This window comes from Pristis pectinata, chromosome 21 (genome assembly GCF_009764475.1).
Source record: "Pristis pectinata isolate sPriPec2 chromosome 21, sPriPec2.1.pri, whole genome shotgun sequence".
NCBI classification, from domain to species: Eukaryota; Metazoa; Chordata; class Chondrichthyes; order Rhinopristiformes; family Pristidae; genus Pristis; species Pristis pectinata.
Genome location: NC_067425.1, coordinates 34,754,344 through 34,766,719, shown reverse-complemented (window position 1 = coordinate 34,766,719; position 12,376 = coordinate 34,754,344). Strand labels below are relative to the sequence as shown.

Here is a 12,376-nt window from a genome sequence, read left to right as displayed (position 1 = left end):
TCCAAAGATGTACGGCTTAGGAAGTTGTGGGCATGCTGCGTTGGCACCAGAAATGTGGCGACACTTGCGGGCTGCCCCCAGAACATTCCACACAAAAGATGTATTTCACTGTGTGTTTTGATGTACATGTGACTAATAAAGATATCTTAACCAAGGGGGTCAGGTAACATATCTTACTACAATCTGCTGGAGGAACTCAGTGGGTCGAGCAGCATCTGTGGGAAGAAAGGAATTGTCGACGTTTTGGGTCGCGATGCAGGGTTTTGACCCAAAATGTCGACAATTCCTTTCCTCCCGCAGACGCTGCTTGACCTGCTGAACTCTTCCAGCAGATTGTTTGTTGCTCCAGATTCCAGTGTCCGCTGTCTCGTGTCGACTAGTAATGCAGATTAAACACTCAGTTGGTTCACTAGTGTTGCAGTGAGGAAGCAAAAATGTTGTGGTTACCCAGTTCTACCATGACATGGCGCCTGTCTCTTTTAACTGCCATCTCCCTTAGCAGAACACTCAGTGGTTCAAAGGGAAAGCCAAACCTTCAGAGCAATTAGCATTGCCAGCAATCCGGAGGTCAGTGACCAACTGATCACAGTTTTACTGACACATTGCTTCAAGGGCTGTGGTCCACCTGATACAGCTGGATGGGGGTTGTATTAGAACATAGAACAGGAAGAGGCCCTTCGGCCCACCATGTCTGTGCTGACCATGATGCCAAGGTAACTAATACCATCTTGCCTGCACACAGTCCACATCCCTCCATTCCCTGCCTGTTCATGTGTCTGTCCAGGTGTCTCTTAAATGTGGCTATTGTATCTGCCTCCACCACCTTCCTGGGAAACCCGTTCCAGGCACCCACCACTCCCTGGGTAAAAACAATTTGCCTTGCACATCTCCTTTAAACTTTCTCCCTTGTGACAATTACTAGTCATCTTGACAACTAAACTAAAGGAGGTGGCCCTCATCCTCTACCAATGTATCCATAGTCTCCAGGAGTTTTATTACGTTTAAGTGATTAGCTGAGGCACAAAAAAAAGTCAACATCTGTGTGGGACTGGAGTCACACGCAACTCAAACTGGGTAGGGTCCGTGAGTTTCCTTCCCAGTGAAGCTGTTGAGTGGGGTTACAGTCAACAGCTTCCAGGCTGCCTTTACTGGGACCAGGTTTGATTTCCAGACTTTTAAAACACATTAGCTTTTCAAGCTGCCCCTGGTAGGGTTTGAACTGCTGTCCTCTGGAATATTAGTAATGAAAACACTATACCATCGTTCCCCATTTCTTCTATATCCCTGATGTGATCATCACGGAAACCAGCCTCCCCTCCATGGACTCCGTCTACACCTCTCGCTGCCTCAGTAAAGCAGCCAACATAATCAAAGACCCCTCCCACCCCAGATATTCTCTCTTCTCTCCTCTCCCATCGGGCAGAAGATACAAAAGCCTGAAAGCACATACCACCAGGCTCAAGGACAGCTTCTACCCCACTAAGACTATAATGCACTGTGTAATGAATTGATCTGTATGAACGGTATGCAAGACAAGCTTTTCATTGTACCTCAGTACGTGTAACAATAATAACCCAATTCCAGTTCCAATCTTCACCAAGATGCTCTAAGCTCACATGGAGCCTTTACTTCCTTTAAATTTGACCTAAAGAGAAAATTATCAGGGAGCTTTTCAGTTTAACCACATCTTTCCTATAACAGGGTGACCAAAACTGTACATGGTACTCCATGTGCAGCCTCACCAACGATTATACAACTGCAGTATAATGTCCCAACTCCTATACCCATTCACATGACTAATGAAGGCCAGCGTGCTAAGCACCTTTTTCACCACCCTGTCTACCTGTGATGCCACTTTCAACGAACTATGCAGTTGTGTTCCATTACACTCCCTAGTGCCCTACCACTCACAGTACAAGTCCTACACTGGTCTGACTTTCCAAAATGCCTCATCTCACACTTATCTGTATTGAAATCCATTTGTCACGCCTTGGCCCACTTCCCCAACTGATCAGGATCCCCCTGCAATCTACAATAACCTTCCTCACTATCAACAACACCTCCAAATTTCACGTCATCCACAAACTTACTGATCAAGCCTTGAGCATTTGCATCTGGATCATTTATATAAATAACAAATAACAAGAGTCCCAACACCGACCCCTGTGGCACACCACTAGTTACCGGCTTCCATTCCGAGGAACAACCTTCAACCAGCACCCTCTGCTTCCTACTTCTGAGCCAATTTCGCATCTACCTAACTAGTTCTCCCTGGGTTCCATGGGACACCTTTTTGGTTACCTCTTCAAAAAGTTCTAAAAGGTTCGCCAAGCACGACTTTCCACGCAAAAAGCCATGCTGATTCCTCCTCATCAGACTTTGTCCATCCAAATGCTGGTACATCCTGACCCTCAGAATTCCCTCCAGTAACTTCCCCACTCCTGATGTCAGGCTGACCGGCCTGTAGTTCTCTGGCTTGTCCCTGCTACCCTTCTTAAACAACAGAATGACATTAGCCACCTTCCAGTCTTCGGGAACTTCACCAGTGGCTAACGATGAAGCAGATATCTCCACAAGGGCCTCTGCAATTTCTTCCCTAGACTCCCACAAAGTTCAAGGATGCACTTGGTCAGGCCTCGGGGATTTATCCACCTTAATACGTGTAAGGTTGCAAATACCTCCTCCCTGGTAATAGGAATTTCCTTGGAAACATCTCCACTTGCTTCCCTTACCTCTTGATTTTCTCCTCAGTAAACACAGAGGAGAAATATTAGTTTAAAATCCCACCCATCTCCTGCGGCTCAAGACATAGGCGGCCCTGCTGATCTCTAAGGGGACCTACTGTCTCCCTAGCCACCCTTTTACTCTTTATTTAGCCATAGAACCTCTTGGGATTTTCCTTAACCTTACCTGCCAGATCCATCTCATATCCTCTCTTTGCCCTCCTGATTTCCCTCTTAAGAGTATTCTTAATCATTTTATAGTCATCAAGGGATTCACTCATCCCCAATGTCCTAAACACAATGTGCGCTTCCTTCTTTTTCTTGACCAGAGCCTCAATATCCCTCGTCAGCCAGGGTTCCCTAAACTTCCCAGGTTTACCCTTCAACCGAACAGGAACATGTGCTCCTGGACTCTTGATATCTATCAAAAGCTTCCCACTTGCTATTCACTCCTTTACCTTCAAACAGGTTCACCCAATTGACAATCAGGGAGCACTTTGGCTCTAGTCATACCTGTAGCATCTGTATCCTGGAATATTGAGCTGCCAGTCCTGCCCTTCTCTTAGCCATGTTTATGGCTATTCTGTTATAACATCCCAATCCCCAGAGCCAATCCACACTCTGAGTTCGCCCACCTTACCTGTTAAACCTTGTGCATTGAAATTCATGTAGTTTAACTGGGTATTCCTTTCCCTGCCTTTACTGTGCCCCTGGCTATTTTGATTACTGAACTTGCTCTCGCTGGCCACTGCTTTATCCCATGACTTGCTCCTGCTCAGAGTCCCACCCCTCCGCCGACCTAGTTTAAACCCTCCCCTGTGGCATTAGCAAATGTCCCTGCAAGGATATTGGTCCCCCTCTGGTTCAAGTGCAACCCCTTCCTCTTTTACAGGCCGCTTCTACCCCAGAAGAGATCCTAATGGTCCAAGAACCTAAATCCCTGCCCCCTGCACCAGCTCTTCAGCCATGAATTCATTGGGTTTATCTTTCTACTTCTGATCTCACTAGCACATGGCACAGGGAGTAATCCAGAGATCACCACCTTCAAGGTCCTGCTTCATAGCTTCTTACCCAACTCCCTATACTCATTCTGCAGGACCACATCCCTTGTTCTACCTACGTCATTTGTACCAACATGTACAACAACCTCTGGCTGTTCACCCTCCCCCTTGAGTATTTTCTGCAGCCGCTCAGAGACATCCTTGACCCTGGCACCCGGGAGGTAACACACCATCCTAGCTCCTCTTCTGCGGCCACAGCATCTCCTGTCTGTCCCCCTAACTACTGAGTCTCCTATCACTATCACCCTGTCTGACTGCACCTTTTCCCTCTGAACCTCAGAGGCAGTCACAGTGCCAGAGACCCGACTAGCCCCTGAAAGAACATCCCCCTCAACTGTATCTAAAGAGGTTTACCTGTTAGTGAGGGGAATGGCCGCAGGGGAACCCTGTGCTGACTCCCTACTGCCCTTACTTTTCCTGGTAGTCACCCATCTCTATCTGAAGCCTGTACCTTGGGTGTGACCACCTCCGTAAAAGTCTCATCTATGATGTTCTCAGCTTCCTGGATGACCCTGAGTACCTCCAACTCTAGCTCCATTTCCTTGACCTGGTCTGTCAGGACCTGCAGCTGGGTGCACTTTCCACAGATGTAGTCATCAGGGAGACCCTGAGGTTCCCTGACTTCCCACATCCTGCAGAAGGGGCATTCCACTGCCCTGACCGCCATCCTGCCTACACTGAATCAACTATTAAGGATCAACAACAAAATAAACCCCTACCTGTGCCTCCTCACCAAATACTTTTCAAAGATCCGCTCTCACTCCCGTCACCTGGGCTACTTACTCAGCCTCTTCACAATGAAGCCTCTTGAGCCAAAGCTTCAGCTCCCCACTCCAACACTGACCTACTGTCACAATGGCCGCTCCAAAATGGCCACTCCGCTTGACCCTATCTTCTTTTTATTGGCCACTGTTAATTAGCTGATTAGCTCATCAACTGTTAGCTAACAATTTGCAAACTTGCCTCTCTGAGAGTCCTGTAAAGTGAAAACTTGCAAGCAAGCCCCAAATCCTATCTCTTTTAAACTCTCCTGCTCTCGCTTCAAATCTCGAGTCCTGTGAAGTGAAAACTCACATTCTCTACCCATTTCTGGTTTGCACAGTATAATATTTGGAGTCATCGTCTGCTCGTCGGGCATCTTCGCAATTGTGATCGGGGCAGTGGTTTCGAAAACCTTAAGGGCAAAGAACCCTCAAGCGGATCCTCTTATTTGTGCAGCTGGTCTGTTGCTCAGTGCACCTTTCTTGTATCTCCTGATTGTGTTGGCCGATCAGAACATTGTAGCAACATTCGTAAGTACTGATACAACAACATCAAACCTTCCGGTAGTGCTGATGTTATCATGTATTAGAAAGAGTTGGGATAAAGGATTGCTGGCAGTAATTGGAATCAGAATTGATATACAGTGATGTCCAGAGACATTTTAAGTGAAATTCTTATTAAAACCAAGCTGAAGGAATTGTAATTTATCACCAGTGCACACCTATTTGTACTTGTGACCCAGACAAAATGCTCAGGCTAGAGCTCTGATCATTCTAGATTAAGAGTTATAGTCCCATTCAGCACGGAAACAGGCCCTTCGGCCCAACTCATCCATGCCGACTGTGTTGCCCAGTGAGCTGGTCCCATCTGCCCACGGTTGGCCCATAGCCCTCTAAACCTCTTCTATCCATGGACTTATCTAGATGGCTTTTAAATGTGGCTGGTGTGCCCGCCTCAACCACTATTTCCGGCAGCTCATTCCAAATACGCACCACCCTTTGTGTGAAGAAGCTGCCCCTGATGTCCTCCTTAACTCTCTCGCCTCTGACCTTAAACCTTTGCCCTCTTGTTTTTAGCACCCCCTCCCTGGGAAAAAGACAATGTGCTTTCACCCTGTCTATGCCCCTCATGATGTTATATACCTGCATCAGCTCACCCCTCAATCTTCTACATTCCAGGAAATAAAGTCCTTGTCTACATGACCTCTCCTTGTAACTCAGGCCCCCAAGTCCAGGCAACATCCTGGTAAATCTTTTCTGTACTCTTTCTAGTTTAATAATATCTTTCCTATAACAGGGTGAGCAAAACTGTACACAATATTCCAAGTGCCATCTCACCAATGCCCTATATGACTGCAACATAACTTCCCAACTCCTATACTCAATGCCTGACTGCTGAAGGCCAGCGTGCCAAACGCCTTCTTCACCACCCTACCTACCTGTGATGCTGCTTTCAGTGAACTATGCACTTGCAGTCCTAGGTCCCTCTGTTCCATAACACTCCCCAGGGCCCAGCCATTCACTGTACAAGTCTTACCCTGGTTTGATCCCCCAAAATGCAATACTTCACATTTATCTGGATTGAAAGCCATTTGCCAATCCTCAGCCCACATCCCGAGCTGATCAAGTTATTTTTCATAACCTTCCACACTATCTACACCATATATTTTAGTATCATCTGCAAACTTACTAACCATGCCTTGTACATTCACATCCAAATCGTTTATATATATATATATATATATATATATATATATATATATATATATATATATATATATAAATTGCAAGAGCAAGTTCATTAAGAGATTAGAATAGATAGCTGAGAACTATATAAGAATGATAATTATCATTTTTCATTCAAAGGCATTTGCAATTATATAGTGCTGTTCACAACTTCATGATTTCCCAAAGTTCATCACAGCATATTAAGCAGTTAATTTTTTTTTGGTGTATCTTTACTGTAGTACTGTCATAGCAACATCCCATAAAAATGGTAATTTGATAATGATTCTGGTTGAAAGATGTACACTGGGTGGGTCATCACAGAGACTCCCCAGCTCTTGTACAAATTGTGAGAGTCAAAAATATTGCAGGTGCTGGAAATCTGTAATAAAAGCAGAAAATGCTGGAAACAGTCAGTTGAGCAGGCAGTATCTGTAGAGAGAATAACAGAGCTAATGTTTCAGGTCAAAAGACCCTTTGTCAGGACCGGGACAGTGAGAAAACAAGTTAAGTTTTAAGTTGCAGAGAGATGGTGTTGGGATGGACAGGATAAAGGGAATCTCTGATGGGGTGAGGTCAGGGTTGTGATGGGGATAAGTTGTAGAGGTGGTCCTGTCAGTGAGTTAATGGGGGTGTTTTGAAAGAGAGAGGGTGAACAAATACTATGAAATGAGGCCAGTTAAAGAGTGAGAACACAAACGAAGGAAATGTTGTGAGATGCAAGGCTGTGGGGATGCCCAGCAGGTCAAGCAACACTAATGGAGAGAGAAAAACTGAGTGTTTCTTGAGCTTACTTTGGGCACTGTTGTCACAGAGCAGGAGGTCACAGAGAAACGAGCTGGAGTGAGACTGGGATGAAGAATTAAACTTGCAGGTAACAGGGAACTCTGAGTCAGCTTGTGGACAGAATGCAGGTGCTCTGTAAAGCGATCACCCAATCCGCTTTTGGTTTCTCCAACGTAGAGCAGAGCACATTGTGAACATTGAATACAGTCCACTAGATTGGAAGAGGTGCAGGTGAATTGCTGCTTCACTTGGAAGCACAGTTTGGGAAGAGAAGGGGTAAATGGTTAGATGTTGCGTCACCTGTGTTTGCATGGGAAAGGGTCAAGAGAAGGGGAATGGTTGGTGGCGACAGAAGTGTGGACCAAGGGAATGGTTACCTTCAAATACTGACAGGGGAAAGGAGGGAAAGATGTGACTGGAAAATTACATTTTTCGGTGAATTGGTTTATTATTGTCACATGTACCGAGGTACAGTGAAAAACTTAGTTTTGCGTGACATCCAGACAGATCATTTCATCAAGGTAGCACAAAGGAAAATCAATAACAGAATGCAGAGTATAGTGTTACAGTTACAGAGAAAGTGCAGTATAGGCAGACAATAAGGTGCAAGGGCCACGACAAAGTAGATTATGAGGTCAAGAGTTCATCCTATTGTACGAGAGGTCCATTCAATAGTCTTATAACAGCAGGATAGAAGCTGTCCTTGAGCTTGGTGGCATATGCTTTCAGGCTTTTGTATCTTCTTCCCGATGGGAGGGGGGAGAAGAGGGAATGTCTGGGTGGGTGGGATCTTTGATTATGCTGGCTGCTTCACCAAGGCAGCGAGAGGTAAAGACAGAGTCCACGGAGGGGAGGCTGGTTTCTGTGACGTGCTGAGCTGTGTCCGCAACTCTCTGCAGTTTCTTGCGGTCCTGGGCAGAGCAGTTGCCGTACCAAGCCATGATGCATCCGGATAGGATGCTTTCTATGGTGCACCTATAAAAATTGGTGAGGGTCAACAGGGACATGCTGAATTTCTTTAGCCTGAGGAAGTAGAGGCACCGGTGAGCTTTCTTGGCCGTGGCGTCTATGTGGTTGGACCAGGAAGGGCTATTGGTGATGTTTACATCTAGGAACTGGAAATTCCCAACCCTCTCAACCTCAGCACTGTTCCTGTAAACAGGAGTGTGTACACTACCCCCCTTCCTGTAGTCAATGACCTGCTCTTTTGTTTTGCTGACATTGAGGGAAAGGTTGTTGACATCTTACAATGTCACTTGGCTCTCTATCTCCTTCTTGTACTTCGACTCATCATTATTTGAGACACTGCCCACTACGGTGGTGTCACCTGCAACCTTCCAGATGGAGTTAGAGCAGAATCTGGCCATGCAATCGTGAGTGTATAGGGAGTAGAGTATGGGGCTGAAGATGCAGCCTTGTGGCTGGCGGGGGAATATTATTGAAGTTGGTGGAAATTGTTGGTCAACCTTTGTCTCAGAGGTGAGTAGTGACTTATGACTAAAGCCAAGTAACTGGATTGTTAGAAAAAGAGATAATGGTTAGGAAAGATGGAATTTACCTTCAGCCATGAGAACTGTTAGATGAGGTCAAAGTCAAAGTCGAGTTTATTGTCATATGCACAAGTACATGTGTGCACAGGAGCAATGAAAAACTTCCTTGCAGCAGCATCACAGGCACAGAGCATCAGATAAGCAACATTCACAAGAAAAATTAAACTAAATTATACACAATTTTTACAAGAAAGAACACAATTAGAACAATAAAACACGAAGTCCATTTTAGTGCAAAATGCTCAAAGTGGTCACACTGTTACTAAACTGTAGTGATTAGGTTTTTGCCGGTTGGTTCAGGAACCAAATGGTTGAAGGAAAGTAGCTGTTCCTGAACCTGGTGGTGTGAGACTTCAGGCTTCTGTACCTCCTGCCCAATGGTAGCTACGAGAAGATGGCACGGCCCAGATGGTGGGGATATTCGATGAAGGATGTTGCCTCTGTGAGGCAGCACCTCCTGTAGATACTCCCAATATAATGTTATTACCAACTGTAACGACTACTGTAAGTAACATGTCGACCAGAGTGGGTAAAGACAGTAGGGTTCCTTCTCCAGAGCGTGATTGAAGAATTAAATATGGACAGCAAACAGGAACACTTTGTATCATCCAAAGAACCAAAGGAGGGAAGATTTATTTTGGGGCATGTACATGAAACATTTGGACAATGCAGCCGACAGTTCCGGCAGTAAAGCTAGCTGAAGTATAACATGCAGCAATAGTTTGACAGGAATACAGGGCAGGACAGGGAATTAGAGAAGTGTTGGATGGATAGGACGCATAGGAAGGATCAGAAAGAAAATGTTTTTCAGTTGAGACCCACAGAAGGTAAAGAACATGAGGCACATGTCAAATAAATCACTGGCAACTCATCAAAGGTTACTCTGAAAGCTAGTGACTGACACCGCAGCAGTAAAATTGTCCAATGAAACACTCCATCTGTTCAAAATACCCAAGGAGTTTTCTACAAAGCTTAGAGTTCTGAGAAAGTTTGGTGGGAGTGTGTGGGAGACAGAGTACACTGTGAAAAGTTAAATAAACCTATGTGCAGACAGGAAGGTTTGGAGTCCATGTTGGTTGATATAAAACCCTAGAAAATGGAATGAGTAACACTGGGTTCTTGGGCCTCAGGAATGGACCATACCTGGAGCAGATTACTCTGTGATCGTTTCCAGAAATTGCACCAAACCAAATGTGAAATGGGCCAGGCGCTCCCAGTTGTGAACCCCTGACCTGTTCCAGACATCAGGATGTGCACCTAATGACTCCCCCCTGTATCAACACAAATTGGAGCTCAAAGTTAGAATCATCATGGAGCAGTTTCGCTCAGATTAGGAGCATGCTATGTTGCCTGGTTTGTTGGCAACCTTGGGAGATCAGGCAGCTTCAGAACTGACACAGGGGCTCTGTCATGAAGCAATGATTTTCATAAGGATCTTGCCAAATGAGGATCCACACTACAATCTTTAATACTAACGCAGTTTACTGATACTCAGCTGTGAGAGCCCTGTTGAGCATAATCTTCCCTCACATAGTCGAAAGAACTCTGAACTCAAGGCATAATTTCCCCCGATCAGCTCCACTCTGCAGATCAAAACCTTGACCTCTGCCCAACACTGATGTTTGCTAGTCAGCACCCTGGGCACTGCAGCTGAGAGACTGGCATTCAAGGGTCAGGGAAATGCACTGATGGGCTAACATTCCAAGTCAATGAAGTCCAAACTCTTAAAGCAATGAAAAATCCCTCATGAGATTCCAACTGAGACTCACCTAAAGACTTTGCACTAATTGACCATTTCTAAGTACACAGTGCGGTCCAACTGATGAACTGCAGTGTAGAAGCATTATGGTTCACTTAGCTCACAACAATTGGATTTGATCAGTGCAGTGCAATGGTTTGACCCATAAACCATACATTTGCATTAATTCTCTCTCACCTAATTCCATTGATTTTAATTTCTTGTGTGTCTTCCCTGCCCAGGAGGAGAGGCTTTCCTCAAGCTGGCAGAAGTGCTCCTGTCCGAGAGTCCCCCTTCCACATGGGAGGCCTGATTCAAACTCCTGACCATGTTAACCTAAATGGAGAGATGATAGGCAAAAGGTTACCTCCCTCATGTGTCTCTGCCTCTCATAAGATTCCTTTCCTCAGTGGTAATCCTGATAGGTAGAGTGAGGGCAGGAAAGCAGGGAATAAGAATCGCAAGAGAGAAATCAACTTTGCATTGTGGATCATGCATAGTCATCATCAGAAAAACTTGGCAGCTATGTCATGAGTCTAATAAGTTCACAATCATGTGGTTCACTGCAGCGAGGCCATAACTGTGCAACCTTTAGTTGCAATCAAGGTTTACCTCCAGTGTGTTAACGTGAAATGCATGACATTTGCAGTGTGTCGAATTGAGGAAAGGCAGGATCTGCAGCAATGCCAGCAGTTGCCACACCAGGTGTCACTTATCTCTGCATAATGGATCATGCAGTTTGCCCTAAATGAGAATGCATTTAAACAGTGCTAGTGCCTTGAGAATCATTTGTAACATCCTATAATACATAAATACAAAATAATGAAATTTGTCTCTTAACCATCACACCCAATGCCTTTTCCTTTTGACAAGCTTGTCTCACCAAGACAAGTATGTAGTAGTGTCACCAAGACATTGCTGGTGAGCGTATCGGGCAGACACCATAAGGTCTCTGCTGGTGAAGTGGTTTGAACCTTGGCGTCTTCCCTGCCCAGGAGGAGAGGCTTTCCTCAAGCTGGCAGAAGTGCTCCTGTCCGAGAGTCCCCCTTCCATGCGGGAGGCCTGATTGAAACTCCTGGCCATCTTGACCTAAATGGAGGAGATGATAGGCATTGAGTAATGTGCATTTATCCTTCTTGGCTTCTGTGGAGGGGTTTGGTGGGGACCCATGTAGGAGAGGGTGGGTTGTGTGGGAGGAGTGGATGGAGGAATGTAGATGGGTGTTCTGGGATAAGAGTGCAGCATTTTCACTGGTATGCAGCTCACCTTGGTGTACCTTGTGAGATCATGCAACTTGCAGTGTCATTGCTCCATGGCAATGGGGCAATCAGTCCTGGAGAGGCTACATCTTGTCAGAATCTTCTAATGGTGGGTTTCTTACCTCCTGGTTATGTATTTTATGCACTGAGTCTGTGTTGGCTGTTGTGAGAAGTGTACCTTTAAGGGCTGGCACCTTCTCTGACTGCTGCCAGGGAGCTGCTGGCATCTGCACTGACCTTTCTGTTGGGAAATGTGCAGGTCCCATCTTGATGCTTCCTCCTGGGTTTAAGCAGCCCTAATGCCTAAAGACGTGATACTGACCATTTTCATGACCTTTGAGGAGAGCTGATTTGCCAACAGCAGTAACACAGTGTTGCTTTAGCACCACGATTAGATAAAGTCCACTTTTTAAGGTTAGATCCGCTGACCCAATGAGGCAATCATACAAGTCTTTGGCATAGGAGGACTTCTGGCCCATCATACTCATGCTGGCCAAAACTGCTCTTTAAGTTAATCCCAATTTCCAGCTTGATGCATACACTTGGAGGTCACGGCTTTTCAGGTGCTTATCTGGGGAATCTCTTACACGTGGTGAGGGCTTTTGATTCCATCACCCTTCTGGACAGCGAGTTCCAGACTGCAGTGACTTTCTGAGTGAAAGAAAGTTCTTCAACTCCACTCTAATCTTATATCATTAACGTAAATCGATGTATCCCAGTTATGGTCTTCTCTGCTAAGATAAATAGATCCTTCCCGTTCACCCTTTCAGTTT

General features: G+C 45.5%; 1 protein-coding gene across 4 annotated transcripts in view; it reads left to right on the top strand.

Moving 5' to 3' along the window:
* The window catches only part of LOC127581190 (protein spinster homolog 1-like), a 138,126-nt gene that overhangs the window by 79,382 nt on the left and 46,368 nt on the right, over positions 1 to 12,376 (top strand). For all 4 annotated transcript variants that reach the window (XM_052035290.1, XM_052035292.1, XM_052035291.1 and 1 more), the window contains one exon: positions 4,887 to 5,076. In XM_052035290.1, the coding sequence (XP_051891250.1) occupies positions 4,887 to 5,076 (190 nt within the window). The remainder of the gene's footprint in view (positions 1 to 4,886; positions 5,077 to 12,376) is intronic.